Source organism: Coccinella septempunctata, chromosome 7 (genome assembly GCF_907165205.1).
Source record: "Coccinella septempunctata chromosome 7, icCocSept1.1, whole genome shotgun sequence".
In the NCBI taxonomy this organism is placed as follows: Eukaryota; Metazoa; Arthropoda; class Insecta; order Coleoptera; family Coccinellidae; genus Coccinella; species Coccinella septempunctata.
In genome coordinates, this window is record NC_058195.1 from 20453907 (window position 1) to 20469360 (window position 15454).

Genomic DNA, 15454 nt, shown 5'->3' on the forward strand with positions numbered 1-15454 from the left:
AGTCCAAGCATATCAATAAAAAATTCAGATTTTTATATATTGTTCAATATTTATTTCCAAAATATTCAATATCCTATTGATGAAACTTTACTCAACTAACTTTCTATTGAAAGAAATATTCATTTATAAAACAGTTCCTTACTAGTTTTTTTTTATAAAACTTATAAAGGCAGAAATATGAATCCAAATGGAATATTCCCAATGCGTTGATAGATAGCATTACAGGTCCGCCTACACTTAAGCGGAAGTCGATTGTCTGTAATTCTTTGATTTTATTGTGTATATTTCGACGAGAAATTATAAAGATGAATGTTTATTCAACACATACCCCTTATTGAAATGGTAATTATATTTCAACTCCTCTCATCTATTTGAGTCGACTAAATACAATAACTGTTTTATATCTGCTCAACAGCTAAATCTTGGTAATATTTTGGCTTGAGGATTTCAACCCACTTTTTAAAAAGAGCTGTCTTAGTTTCAGGAAACCGATGTCTCTTACTAACAACAACCTCACATCCAAATACACAGTAAGTTTTCAATACCATTTTTTGGAAGATATCTTGAACTGTCCCAACACGTGTTCTTTTACTAATCACTCGAAATTTTTCTTTCGAAGGTGAGATTTTCAGCTGATCTTTTGATAATTTTCCGCCCAATAAAAATATATTCAAATTTGTACATATCCATTGAAGACAACAGTGGCATTGATATTTGACAAATTAATTTCATTTTTATTTATGATTCTGTTATCTGTTATTAGAACATAAATATCTATGTTTCAAGGGTTTAAATACAGTGACTCTATAAAACACAGTGGCGACAATTGTGGTCTCGTTTTTCATCGTTTTAGCAAGAATATGGCGGATTTGGTCACATGACACGTGACGTGAGCCAATCCGCATTCCGAATTAGTGATTGTTACGTTTTTTACTAGGTCTCAGGAATACAATCAATACACACGTTCGTACTAAGCATCTATTACATCAACTGACTCCCCACTTCCTATATACATTCTTCGTCACGTTGACATCCCCACCTATCTACAATAATCAATCTAAAGAACAAGTACTATTCAACCTTAAGGCCTGCCGCAGACATGCAACTTTTCAGTTTTGCAACTGTTTAGTTGCAGAATTGAGCACAATGAATTTATATGGGGCCGCGCAGACATGCAACTGAAAAGTTGCAGCGATTGCCTTTGTGTGCGCCCTCGAACCGCTTGCAATCAAACTGTTGCGCAACTGAAAAGTTGCATGTCTGCGGCAGGCCTTATACACTACAATACCTTCCCCCTTAAGCTATTCCCTAACTTAAAATATCTATACTACATATACACATATAACTCTACAATCAACTCAAGTATAAGCAAGTCTATTTGGAGGTTTAACATTTCGTTTAGGTCTTTCTAATACAATGCTCTTTGGATTATCTAATTCCTCATCTACTCTAATATCACAATCCTGACGTCTGACCCTGAAATATCTGAACAGGAACTAACATCATCAATAGGTAAAACAGGTAAAACATATTTAAAATTATCGTTATCACATAAGTTCTCAGTATTCTGCGAACTAGCATTATTACAAACAATAAGCTGTTTATTACTATCAATATTTAGCTTTTTCTTAATTTGGTTTGTATGACGTTTCCAGATACGATGTAATTCAGGTATTTCTACTAAATATGTGTTTTTACCAATCCTTTTCGAAATTCTACCTTCTATCCAATTAATTATATTCATAATTCTGTAATCTCTATCACTTACTAATTCACCAGGACTAAATTCTATTTTCCTACTTCCTTTATAAAATTTTTGATTACATTGTGCTCTACACAGTACTTACAGTATTTACTATAGGCATCCAAAACAACCAAATATTGTGAACCTTTAAAGGGACCTGAAAAATCTAAATGTATTCGTTCCCATTGAGCATTGGGCGGTCTCCATACATTTAATTCACTCTTAGGTGGACTATTAGATTGAGTCATACAGGCTTGACAAGACTTAATTTTTCGTTCAATACCTTCATTCATTCCGGGCCACCAAAAGTAGCCTCTCGCTAATTTTTTTGTTTTCACTATACCCATATGGGTTGAATGTAATTCATCAATAATACGTTCTTGTCATTTTTGTGGGATCACTAACCGGTGATTCCAATATATCCACAGTTATAATGGAGAATCGAGAAGGATACAGCGGCGGCCAGATCTGGTTGGAGACTATCCATGCCCTGAGTGTGGAAGGATCTGCAGGTCACGGTTGGGTCTCTTTAGTCACAGGAGGGCACACAGTCGCAACTAGCACTAAGAAGTTACAAGTCTGTTCAAATTTTTTTTTTCTTCTTCTTCTTCTTCTTCTTCTTCTTTTTGTAGATTTATTCCCGGTAACGGGATTCAGCAATGAATGAATGAATGAATGATTCCAATATAGACAGTTATCTTGTATGTGAATCTCAAATCTTTTATTGAAATATGGTAAGATATCTTCTTTCACTTGTTTTTTAGATTTAGGCCAGTCATTTCTTGCAAACTTAATGACTTCTTTTATTACTTCATCCTTTTCTGAAGTGGACTTTATATTTGTGAAATCAACGTTCAAATCCTTCCTATTTTCAAAGAAAAAACAATAATTTAATTCAATATCATCGGCCATACTGCTTGGTTCAGAAGAAGTTAACTAATGCCTAAGTTTTTTTTCTTTTTTGAAATTATTTCCGTATAGTTTCAAATTAGCTTATGTAATCTACATCTTTTTTTTGCAAATAGTTAACTGATTTACATTAACACCTGTATACTCACAAAATGAACCTATACTGAAGGAGGACATGGGCAGAATAATTTTGTATCCACTTATATGCAACCAGTCTCAAGGCGGACTTGGGTATTAGAGGGTTAACCTCGATAAACTATCTGCCGAATTGTTTTTCGATTCAATGTATTGAATTTTGCAGTCATAATTTGAAAGAATGACTGCCCAGCGCCGCAATCTATTAGCTGAAAATTGAGGTATACATTCATTTGGTGAAAATATAGCTAATAACGGCTTGTGATCTGTAACTAATATGAACTTTTTATGAAACAGATATTGATTGAACTTCAAAATGTCAAATATTATCTCTAGAGCTTCTTTTTTTATCTGTGACGCATAAGCTATAGGTTTCTCTATACCCGAAGGAAATTCATGACTCAAAATTGCCCCAATTCCTACCGATGAAGCATCAACAGTCAATTTCAAAGGTAACTCCGGATTAAAGTGAACTAAAACTTCAGGAGATTGTAGCAATCTTTTGATTTCCTCAAATGCCCTTTCGCAATGTTCCGACCATACCCATTTTGTATTCTTTTGAAGTAATGAGTATAATGGAGCTAAAATTGTAGCCAAATTATTTACAAATTTTCCATAATAATTTATCAAACCTAACGCTGACTTAAGTTCAGATACATTTTTGGGTCTTACAATATTTTGAATTGCAATCGTTTTCGATTGGCTCGTATGTAGGCCTTCCGCATCAATAACATAACCCAAATATTCAATTTGCTCTTTGAAAAATTCACATTTTTCTATATTCAATCTGAATCCTGCTTCACTTAAAATTTTCAAAACTTTTTCTAACCTACTCAAATGTTTTTCATCATCAGGACCGGTAACTAAAATATCGACTAAAAAGATTTCTACACCTTCGATTCCGGACAATAATGATTCCATAATTTTCTGAAATTTAGCCGGTGCTGATGCTACACCATATGTCAGACGATTGTACCTAAACAATCCTTTCTGAGTAGATATAGTTAACAATTTTTTTGACTCATCATCAACGCATATTTTTTGATATGCCTGCGATAGATCTAACTTTGAGAATTTCTTACCACCGCCCAAGGCTCCTAACAAATCTTCAATCCTAGGCAATGGGTATTTATCGACTTCTATACAAGGATTAATTGTTACTTTATAGTCCCCACACAATCTTACTTCCTGTCCTCCTTTTTTAAGCACCGGTAGTACTGGAGTTGCCCAATCGCTGAAATCCACAGGTTCTATGACTCCTAAAGATAAAAGACGATTAAGCTCCATTTCAACTTTTTCTTTGATAGCATATGGTACAGGCCTATATTTTATGAAATGAGGTGTAACATTATCTTTTAACTTGATAGAAGCTGTACCTTTAGTAAATTTACCTAGGCCCGGTTCAAATAAATTTTTATATTTTGTCAACAATTCATCCAAATTTTTATGTTCAACTCTCACAAAATCAACATCAGAAAATTTCAAATTGTACATTTCTGAAAAATCACGACCAGTAATAGGAGGGCCACCATTTATCATTACATAAATTTTTGAGTGTTTTTTCACTGAGTTGTATGTAATATCAGCATTTATGTATCCAACCGGTAAAACACTTATGCCATTATAAAAATGAAATACCTTATCAGTTTTCAACAAGGGCAGGTGACTCAGTTTGTTTTTATAACATTTTTCTGAAATAGCTGAGACGCTAGCACCTGTGTCTATCTGAAATGTCAATTTAACCTTGTTAACAATCAGATCAATTTTAAATAAACTTCCTCTATCCTCTTCATTTTCTATAGAGAATAATTCTAAATCGTCATTGGGCAATGGTCTCTGGTCCTCAACATAATAATGTCGATTTATATTGTACTTTGTATTTTTGTTCTTATTAGCTTTATTATTGAAGCAGACCACTGCTAAATGACCTTTTTTATTGCATATCCTACAAACATAATTTCTGAATGAACACTTAGCTTTTTCATGATCAGGTTTTCCACATGCTCGACATTTTTCTGACGTCCTCGGTGGTTCCTTGTTTCTATTGGTTGCCTTCTCTTTTCCGCGTCTGCACTCCACGTCCTGCAATGCCTCCGTCTTCATGTTTGTGGTACCTGTCGCCATTTGTTGCTGAAAATGGTTCTGAGCAGCCATTTTGTTTTCAGCTAACGCCACCATTTCTTCTAGGGAAACTGTGATTTTCTCCTCCAGAAGTCTATCCAATACTGGGCCTTTTTCATATCCACAGAAAAATTTATCTCGTAGACAGTTGTTGAGTTCATTACCAAATTTGCATCGAACTGCCAAACCGCGAATACGAGCTGCCCATTCCTTTGGTGATTCCTCTTCTCCTTTCCTAGCTTGATAAAATTTGAATCTTTCCGCCAGTGGAATTTCTTGAGGTAGCATTTGTTTATCAAAGAGACGAATCAAATCATCAAATGATTTTTGTTCGGGTTTCTCTGGACCTCAAAGACTATACATTAACTTGTACGCTTCTTCATCCAGCATATTAAGTAGAATGGATCTTCTTTTAGATGCGCTTTCTGCATTATCCAAACCATTAGCAGCAAAATAATTATTCAATCTTGCTCTGTAAATGGACCAATCTGATGTAGCCAGACTGAATTCTCTCAATTTGCCCACAATTGCTTCAGCCATTTTCTCGTCGTCACTGTTACGTTTTTTACTAGGTCTCAGGAATACAATCAATACACACGTTCGTACTAAGCATCTATTACATCAACTCACTCCCCACTTCCTATATACATTCTTCGTCACGTTGACATCCCCACCTATCTACAATAATCAATCTAAAGAACAAGTACTATTCAACCTTAATACACTACAGTGATCATAGCATTGAAATATATGCTTCTAAGCCGCCATATTCTTGCTAAATTTCCAATTGTCGCCACTGTGTTTGATAGAGTCACTGTAGGTTTAAACGATCAACAGAGTCATCTATAGATCAAACATTGTAATATTTGCGTCTACAGAGTCATCTTATAGATGCGATTAGAACTAAATATGCAATTTGAAGTGGGGGTAAGAGAGTGTCACGATCCTGCATGAATCAAAGTGACAGAGACTAACTCGAATTCATAATATATTTTTTTATTATATTTTATTGATTTATTTTTTTTGACAAATTTGAAACGAAAAAAAAATCATATTGGTTGATATAGTCCATACAAAATTGAATTTTCATGCAAAATATCTGGACTTGAGATCCTTGACTCTATAGCACAATCGTAATACATATATACTGTTTTCACCGTGCTTTCCCTATTCATTGGGTTTGTTCCTCAATTTCACCTTATATAAGAGTTCTAAGGTACCTAGTGAATACCCCTAAAATGGAGATTGGAATGCGGATCATTTGATTATGAACATATGCAATCTATGACGCTAAGATGTGATAGCTTTAGAATGGTGGTTTCAAAATGCAATTTACGACACGAGCCTCCGCACTCATATAAATTGTTATACCCAGAATACTCTTAAGATTGAAACTTCAAGGTGGCGTTGCTTCTGAACCAATAGTTTCCTAATGTTGAAACCACATTTATTGAACTCGGCTCGTCAAATTACGTAAGAAAGGACTTTTTCTAAAGTCAAAGTAACAACTAGAATACACTCAACATTGGAACTTCAAAATGGCGTAACTTTTGAACCAATGGTTTCCTAACGTTGAATCAACTTTTATTGAACTCGTCTCGTCAAAATACATAAGACAGGACCTGTACAAAAAATCGTCTGCATTTTTTCATAAACTTCCATTGTATATGTTCAACATTTTTCACACAATTTCAACACAACTGCTTCTATTCATATATTCATTCCTAAGAACAAGCTCTCCTTTATGGTATTTGAGTGATTTCTACTCTTGAAAGATACCAAATATCAGATATACTCCCAATGAATATCAAACCAGAACCAACAAAGACGAAGAGAAATCTCAAATTCCTAAAAGACGTTTATATAAAGTATATAGGTTCCAATAGCAAAGTGCATATATGGTCGAGCACTGCTGAAGATTGCCATTCAACACTTTGACCGCCAGCACTAATATTGTCGACTAACAAACCAATCGCATTTGACATATTTACTCTGGTAAATTTATCTCAACTAACACCTTCTGTCCCGTTTTTCTAAATATGATGAAATTCGCAACCAAATAGGACTTAAAGACAATTTAAAGGACATCCTCAGCTCAGCACCTCAAATTGAAACAGCACTAAAATTCCTCAAGTAATGCCAACTATATCTGCAATTATATAGTCACTGCATCGATAGTTCATTTCCTTCTTTTTTGTAAGCCTTCAAAATATTCAATCAAGTATAAGCAATGTAAGATTTATTTTTCACATGTAATCTACAATAGATTGAACCCTGTACCATGTGCCAATGGCCTAGTTGTCGAGGCACATTTATTTAAATAAAAAAAAATTCAAAGATAAATAATTTTTTTGGATTCAAAGTAATGAATAAAATATTTGAATATTTAATGAAAAAACACTTTCAAACACAACGACGATATCACAATAATGCAAAAAATACAAAAGGATCAAGTTGACAGTCAATCATCAATCAAAAAAATACACAAATAAAAGTTGACCACAATGTATCAAACTGTATTGACTTAGGAATGAACAGAATGTAGAGACTCTCCCGAGAGATCAAAGCTCTATTCCAAAAATGGAAAACGTTTTTAATTTAGTCATTAGTATGAATGGATAATTAAGGTTATGTTCAACATCGACAACAATCAATGTGATAAGATGTGCAAGCATATTGGCAAAGTCATAAACTGAATCCTCCTAGACGACTACATTTGTTTTCAATCCTGGTAACCCTACTATTGATTATGTGCGGTGGTAATGCATAAAAATTTCTTATTCTCATTTGCATCTTTTTATCAAATTAATATATATGTTATTCAGGGATATGGTATCAGTAATTAGATTTACATTTTTTTCGGTATTCTTTATAGAAATCATTTCTTTAGTCAGTCTTTTTTCTAAATTATCTTCTCTGTGCAGAAGTGTTTGAAATTGTTTTTTCATTAATTGTAGCCTGAGAAAGGTGAGAAATGAACCACCGAAACGTCGCCATAGAGATCTAGGATTTTATTGTTCTTTCAACCGATATCAACATTCTTAATTTGAATATTTACGTTTGTGTGTTTTTAAAATGGTCGTTGTCGTAGAAAGAGTATAGTATGCAACTCATAGAAAATTTTGTGACATAATAAACTACGCTTGTAGCATTAAAATTAAATAAAAATGAATAGTTAGCACAGGATGAATACGGCGTAAGAATCAGAATGATCACTCAATAAAGAATCTACTACTCGGTACAGAATACAGAATGATGAACAACCGTGGGAACATTTTCTTTTGTACCACCTGCGGGGTTTGGAAACGATATGTCCCTGATGTGCCACAAATCGGTTGAATTCACACCGATGTAAATGCCTCGACTCCGGCTTGTCGGTACTGACGAACAAAACTTGGTTATCTAATATCTAATATAAATATAATATTATCTAACATAAAATTAGAGTATAATAAACATTACCCAGAATACTCTTTAGATTGAAACTTCAAGGTGGCGTAACTTTTGTACCAATGGGCTGTATTCGGGTTCGACTTTTGGACGGTCCGAGAATTGTTCTAAAACTGCGCAAAACTGTTGCGCCCTAGTATCGAATCCTCTGAGCAGTTCTAGAACCATTCGGACTGTCCGAAAGCCGAACCCGAATACAGCTATGGTTTCCTAATGTTGACTTTTATTGAACTTCCATTTTATATGTTCGAAATTTTTTACACAATTTCAACACAACTGCTTCTATTGATACATTCATTCCTAAGAACAAGCTCTTCTTTATGGTATTCGAGTGATTTCTACACTTGAAAGCTCTCAAATATCATTGTTCATTTGCTAGAAATTAGTGTTTAGAAGTTATCACTGTGAAGCGGTTTTTAGTTCAATGTAACAACCCAAACAACCGTGTCTACAAATAAATACACAAATCCCAAAACAACCCCTCAAAATTTGATGTACTTTCCACAAATTCATCTCTAACACTTATTTATTTCTCAGAAAAATTTCTTTTTGCGTATTGTAGATATGTCAAAATCCGCTATAAGTTTATTAGGGATTCGGTAGGGGAACGACTTTCGGGCATTTATAATTTAGGGTGTACCCTAGCAAAGATTTCCCAAAACGTTGGTGAAAACGAAAGTGTAGCTAGGAGTCACTTAAATGGGCTTAAATGGGTATTCCTCAAAATTTACGGATCGTTGGTGAAAACGGGCATTATTATTAAATATTAATACCTAGTAAATAAACATTGAAAACAATTTCCTAAACGTAAATCTGCTATGAAATAACAGACATTAGTTTGCTAATGGTTTGGTTGGAATGACATTGAGCTGATAACCTCTGATATTTCATTTGAGTAACATAATATCCTCATAACTCACGTTGTATGACAGATTCTTATAGAAACATATATACAGGGTGTTTCCTTATAGAATGTCAATATTTATAGGGGTGATTTTTGGGCCCATTTTAGGAAAAAAACTTTATATGAACATATGTCATAAGCGTCTTACCTTTTGAGATACATGGTGGTAATGGTTTCAAAAATAAATCATTTATTATCAATATCTGCACTTCAGATATTTTAATGAAACTTGTCATTCATGTACTATGAATCAAGAGGCATTTTTTTATGTATCATTTTTTTTAAATTTCCACCAGTGGCGTTCGTACGTAATTTGACCTACCTATTTTGGCAGAGATTGATGGTACGCCACAGATTTTTCCTGAAATAAAAATTATTTTTGAAATTCCTAATCATTTCTTCCTAAAGTTGATCATTTTTTTCAATCCTATGCACGGTTTTCACTTATAAAATTAAAAAACGTTTCTCTGCATTGAACTAAATTACATTATGTATTTAAGTAAGAAATAATTGTTACTTATCGTAGTGAGCTGTGGCCAAAAATTTGATTGATTTCTGTTGTCAAGTCAAGGCGGTTGTCATTAGTTCGTGTAACAGTTCATCAGTCTTTGAATTCAGTTCTTCGAGTCTTATTTATTTTTGAAAACTTCACCATCCTGTTTCTCAAAAGGTTCAGGACATATGTTCATACGAATTTTTTTCCTCAACATTGGCCTAAAAATCACCACCATAAATATTGACATTCAATTAGGAAACGCCCTGTATATTGCTTTCTTCTGTGGATGAAGCAACCATTAGAGTTTGCATTTTTTTTAATTCCAATGAATTGTACCTACTCAATTTTAATTCAAACAATCCGACATCTTTTAACTTCTGTTTTCTTGTTTATTTATTTATATATATATATATATATATATTTTTTTTCTTCACCACAATGGGGTTGGTTCACCGAGTACACCGGTCCGCTTTTCGGACAAGGTGGACTCAGGAGGTGGTAAGGAACTTTCGCACTATCCTTGTGGTTGCAAGAATAACCTGTTTCTGTGCAGTACTTATTAATTCTTTTTGTAGACCCAGCATGACAGTGTACTCCTCCAAGTGTGCCTCGACCAGTCCATTGGTGGAAATTATGAGTGGGAGAATCACCACCGACCTGAGAGCGTAAGTGTTCTTCAATTCGAAGGCAAGGTCTTGATACTTCGTAAGCTTCTCCGTGAATGCTTTGGATATATTATCATCAGCTGGAACCGTAACATCCATGATTTTGGCAGATCTTTGCCCCTTGTCGAAAAGCACTATATCGGGCCTATTATGCGGTATTGGTTTGTCCGTTGTTATGACCATATCCCAATAAAGTTTATATGCGCCGTTTTCCAAAACTGTGCTCGGACGATACTCATATGGCTTTTTTGATCTTTTAACCAATCCGGTTTCTTCGGCAATGGCACGATGGAAAATTCTAGCCATGGCATTATGTCTCTCCGTGTAGTCTGTCGGCGCCAAGACGGAACACGAGGACACGACGTGTTGTATAGATTCCGGCGCCTGCAAGCATCTACGGCATCTATCAGTTGGTATGTTTCTTGCCGTTATGTTTTTTATGTAGGATCTCGTTGGGACCACCTGATCTTGGATGGCAACGAGTCTGCCTTCCGTTTCTGGGTACAGGTATCCAGCCCTAAGGTAAGTTAGTGACTCCTTTTTATTGATGTTATTTTTTTCCAGGCTACCAGGATACCTCCCATGGAGCGCCTTGCTATGCCACTCCCGAATGAGTTGTGCCTCTGTTATACCACCAACTGGTCCCTCCTGGCTGCTCAGATTTAATGGAGTCAAGTTCTCGTCACTCCGACATATAGCCTGCAAAAGAGGTGAGGTCTTTGCATGAAAATATTCTCGCATGCTTACGACTGTTTCGTTGTACGTTTTCTCAATATTTTGCAGACCTCTCCCTCCTTCCTGTCTTCTAATATATAGTCGATTAGACGAAGCGTGTGGGTGGTGAACTCCGTGCCTGGTTAGTAGCGCGCGCGTTTTAATATCGAGTTCTTTTAATTCTGCAGCAGTCCACTTGATAATTCCAAATGAGTATGACAAACACGGGAGAGCCCACATGTTCATCGACGTGAACGTCGCTTTAGCATTCAGCTTAGACTGCAGTATTTTTTTCACTCTCGAGAAGTATTTCTCCCGAAAAATGTTCTTCATTTCGGACTTCTTTATGTCCAAGGCTTGTTGTATTCCTAGGTATTTATAATGACCTTGCGCGCTGAGCCTAGGTATTGTTATGTCCTCCATGACTGCGAGTCCCTCGCCATCCCGTATTTGCCCCCTTCCTACGTGAACCACCGCGCACTTATCCACCCCAATTTCCATCCCTATGGTCTTCGTGAAGGTCGCGACTATTTTTAAAAGTTTTTTCATTTCTTCTTCATTAGCAGCATATAATTTAAGATCATCGATATACATTTGGTGGCTTATTTTGATGTTCCGAGATCTCTCCACAATATATCCATATTTCTGTCTGTTTATGAGCTGACTGAGGAGGTTCATCGCCAGGCAGAACCAGAGGGGACTAAGAGTATCCCCCTGAAATATGCCACTTTTTATATTTATTGTTCCTGTTTTGTAGTGATGGTTTTTAGTGTTGACGACCAGGTTCGTACGCCAAGTCTTCATCAGGTATTTCAGAAGATCAATAATTGCTTCAGGGACCCCGTATATCTTTAGAACTTTAATGAGCCAGGTGTGCGGCACAGAATCAAAGGCCTTTTTGTAGTCCACCCAGGCGACTGATATACTCCTTTGTTTCTTTTTTACCTGTTTAGCGATGACGTAATCTGTTATTAGTAGCTCCTTACATCCTCGGGTGTCCCCACGACATCCACCCTGTTCTTTAGCAAGTATGTTATTTTTGTTAACGTGTCGCCATATGTGTCTTGTTTAAACTCCTGTAAGTAATTTATAGACCGTGGAAAGGCAGGTGATCGGCCTGTATTTTTCTGGGTCTTGGGTTATTTCCCCTTTTGGTACCATAATAGTAGTTCCTTGCGTGAAATAATGGGGTATTATTGTAGGATCTTTCAAGGTTTGCTGGAAAAGTTTAGCTAAATGTTGGTGAGTAGCCGTGAAGTGTTTCCACCAGTAATTCTGTACTCCATCCACTCCCGGAGTTGACCAATTGTTAGTTTTTCTGAGCACCGATTTTATATCCTCAACGGTGATTTCTACATTTTCACTGGAATATCTGGAAGGTTCCTTTTCCGCCTCCTTGATCCATGAAGCTTGGCTATCGTACGTCTTTTCTACCTCCCATATTCCTTTCCAGAAAAGATGCATGGCTTCTTCCTCTGGTGGCTCTCCTACTTCAGATGGTCCCTCCTCTAAACTTCTGAAAAATTTTTGCTGGTTTTGGTAGTATAATTTGTTATTTTTATACCTTTTAACCCTTTCATTATAGCGTCTTATTCGATTACCTAAAATTTTTATTTTTTGTTTCAGATTTTCGGAAACGAGTATCATCTGCTGCTTGAAGTTTTCATCTCTGGCCTTGACTCCAGCATCCGACGCGATCCGGTGAGTTAATTTTAAAATACGCGCAGATGGTGACTCAGCGCTCAGGTAAGTTTGTAAAATACCAATCTTCTTTCTCATCTCGTTTATTTTTCTTTCCAGACGATCTTTCCAAGGTGGTGGTCCTCGACTTTCCTTGCTCTTTGGCACCTCCCGAATCTCCACGCCCATCTCAGCGCACACAGTTAAGGCAGCCGCATAGACACAATCCGCGAGTTCTTCAATAGTTTGGTCACGGTTGATTTTTTGGTCCAATATCCTATTGAGGTCGTCAACTTTCTTCATCAAATTCTTTGAACCTCTCAACTTAGGTATCCTAGGTCTATTTTCAGGAGGTATTCCACTATACATGAGAAGGTTCTTGATGAATTTCCGCTCCAACTTACTTGTTCTCGGTCTTTCCTCTTGGTTGTTGGTTGAGGGTACTTCAGGTGGGTCATCACACAAGTCAAGAGCAGCTCCTCTTGGATAACAACTTTTACGGATGGCATCAAGTTCGATTTGTGTAAACTTCTCCTCTTCCAGCAGCCATCTCACTCTATTGGAAAGCAAATTAGCATACGAGTTTCTGTCAGGTCTGATGTCATTCCAAGTCTGGGTCAGTATATTTCTATAAGAGTTTTCCGTTACTTGTTCCAAATCCACAGCTATAAAATGAACACGCATTAACAGGATATTTTCCTCTTCAGTCCATCGTGTTCTTCCATCCCGTCGTCGAGTTTCCCTAGCGGGCCGTGCAACTGCTTCGACCAAGCCAAGAGCTCTTTCCGATGTAGGAAGGACGGGGTTTTGGCTTGCGGTACCATCTCGGGAGGCTGCGCCGCTCGGTCCACAGTTGCTCCCATTGGGCTCTACGTCCGGACGGCTCCGAGAGGGATCAGCCCGCTGCCCCTCACCGCCCTGTCTACCACTCCTAGTCTGAACAGCGAATTTAATCAACGATACTGAGGTTGCTAACCTACAGGTATCGGGCGACTCGGGTACGCGGGAACGTCACCTCCCGATAGCACAATTGTATCACCCTGCGTATTATATATTATATATATATATATATATATATATATATATATATATATATATATATATATATATATATATATATATATATATATATATATATATATATATATATATATATATATATATATATATATATATATATATATACGCAGGGTGGTACAATTGTGCTATCGGGAGGTGACGTTCCTATATATATATATATATATATATATATATATATATATATATATATATATATATATATATATATATATATATATATATTTATACTATGAGATTTTTTACACAGTGCGTCATTTTCTTCTTTCAAAAACACTTATATAATGTAATAATTTTTTTCATCAGTAATAATTTTATTTTGTTTCCTATCAATTTTGATTACTAAGAAAAAGCTTGATTGCTTTTGTCATAGAAAATCCATCAATTAGAACTCATCAATCAATGTTTCATTATTCGTTGTAACTAATGCAATATCATACGGATTAAGTACCCCATAATTATATATTTTGCGATTTATTTTGTCTATCTATAAAATATGTATCGATCAGCTTATGAATTTCGAAAACCGAAATCATTGTAGATCCTTTTTTGTCTGTTTCAACTCCTACATATAGGACTTCACTCAATTGACGAAATTGACCGTAAGCAATTTTTACTCTAATTAGCTATTTGAAAAGATAGTTGGCACATCTATTTATGATGTTATAATGTCTTAAATTTATATGCCAGTGTTGCGATGTATCTAAAGCTAGACATTTGGACCACTCATTCAAAAGTTTCATCATAATCTATCAACTATCGCTGATTGAAGGCTCTGGCAAAAAATCGCGTTTCCATTCCAATGGATTTCCAAAATGCATCATTTTTAATTTTTATTATCCATTTGCAATTAACAATGTTTTCATTCTCCGGTCTCTTCAATGGAGACCATGATTTATTCATCAACAATAACTGATTTCTGCTTCAATAATTTCTTTATACCAACTATTCAATTTCCTTCATTTCCAGGAAATATTGAGGAATGCTCTATTATATTAAGGCACATGTAACTTAGTATATTTCATGATCGTTACTCTGGACATTCTTTCACTTTGTCCTTGTTTTTTGACCGGTGTGAACTTAGCAGCCACTTCAGATCTTGCGGCCGTTTGACCGGTGGCGTCGGGTACTTTTTTTTTTCGCGTACTCTGCATACTAAAATCGTTATTAGGTCTCGGAAATGAATGAATTCTTTCAAACTCGAAGTGTATACCCATTATAAGTTGATAAATATTATTTCAAAGATTTTTTATTCCTAGAATGTTGAAGTGTGAGTTCAGCCGTAGAATGGATATTCGAAATATAATCGAAAATAGGTCTGAAAAATGGAAAGAGGGTTTGAAATTCAGTTTAAATATTTATAAGGCACTAATGAACGATATTCCAAGAGCTTTTTCATTTGCAGGACTGGGAAGGGTGAACTTCACCCCCTCCTCTGGGAGTCCACAGAATAAATCGAAAATAGGTCTGAAAATGAATAAAGGGTTTGAAATTCTATGTATGTATTGACAAACTCTCAAGGAACGATATTCCGAAAGCTTTGTTATTTGCAAGACTTG

The 15454-nt window shown here is 35.7% G+C and overlaps 2 protein-coding genes across 4 annotated transcripts in view; one reads left to right on the top strand and one right to left on the bottom strand.

The window, feature by feature from the left end:
• LOC123318072 (TBC1 domain family member 16) overlaps positions 1-15454 on the bottom strand; it is a 443130-nt gene that overhangs the window by 12005 nt on the left and 415671 nt on the right. The window lies entirely within an intron of this gene.
• On the top strand, positions 10193-12745 carry LOC123318076. 2 transcript variants are annotated; one of them, XM_044904773.1, is made up of 4 exons: positions 10193-10257; positions 10335-10424; positions 10989-11134; positions 11975-12745. In XM_044904773.1, the coding sequence occupies exons 2-4, from the start codon at positions 10342-10344 to the stop codon at positions 12040-12042; spliced, it is 297 nt and encodes a 98-aa protein (XP_044760708.1). In that variant the 5' UTR covers positions 10193-10257; positions 10335-10341; the 3' UTR covers positions 12043-12745. The 2 variants fall into 2 exon arrangements, with proteins under 2 accessions (XP_044760708.1, XP_044760707.1); XM_044904772.1 differs by lacking the exons at positions 10193-10257; positions 10335-10424; positions 11975-12745 and adding an exon at positions 10530-10931 and having other exon boundaries at positions 10989-11408.

Coding starts and splice junctions, on each gene's coding strand:
- LOC123318076 (XM_044904772.1), top strand. CDS start 10,713: ATGGAAAATTCTAGCCATGGCATTATGTCTCTCCGTGTAGTCTGTCGG. Junction 10,932..10,988: donor CCTTCCGTTTCTGGGTACAG/GTATCCAGCCCT, acceptor ATTTTTTTCCAG/GCTACCAGGATACCTCCCAT.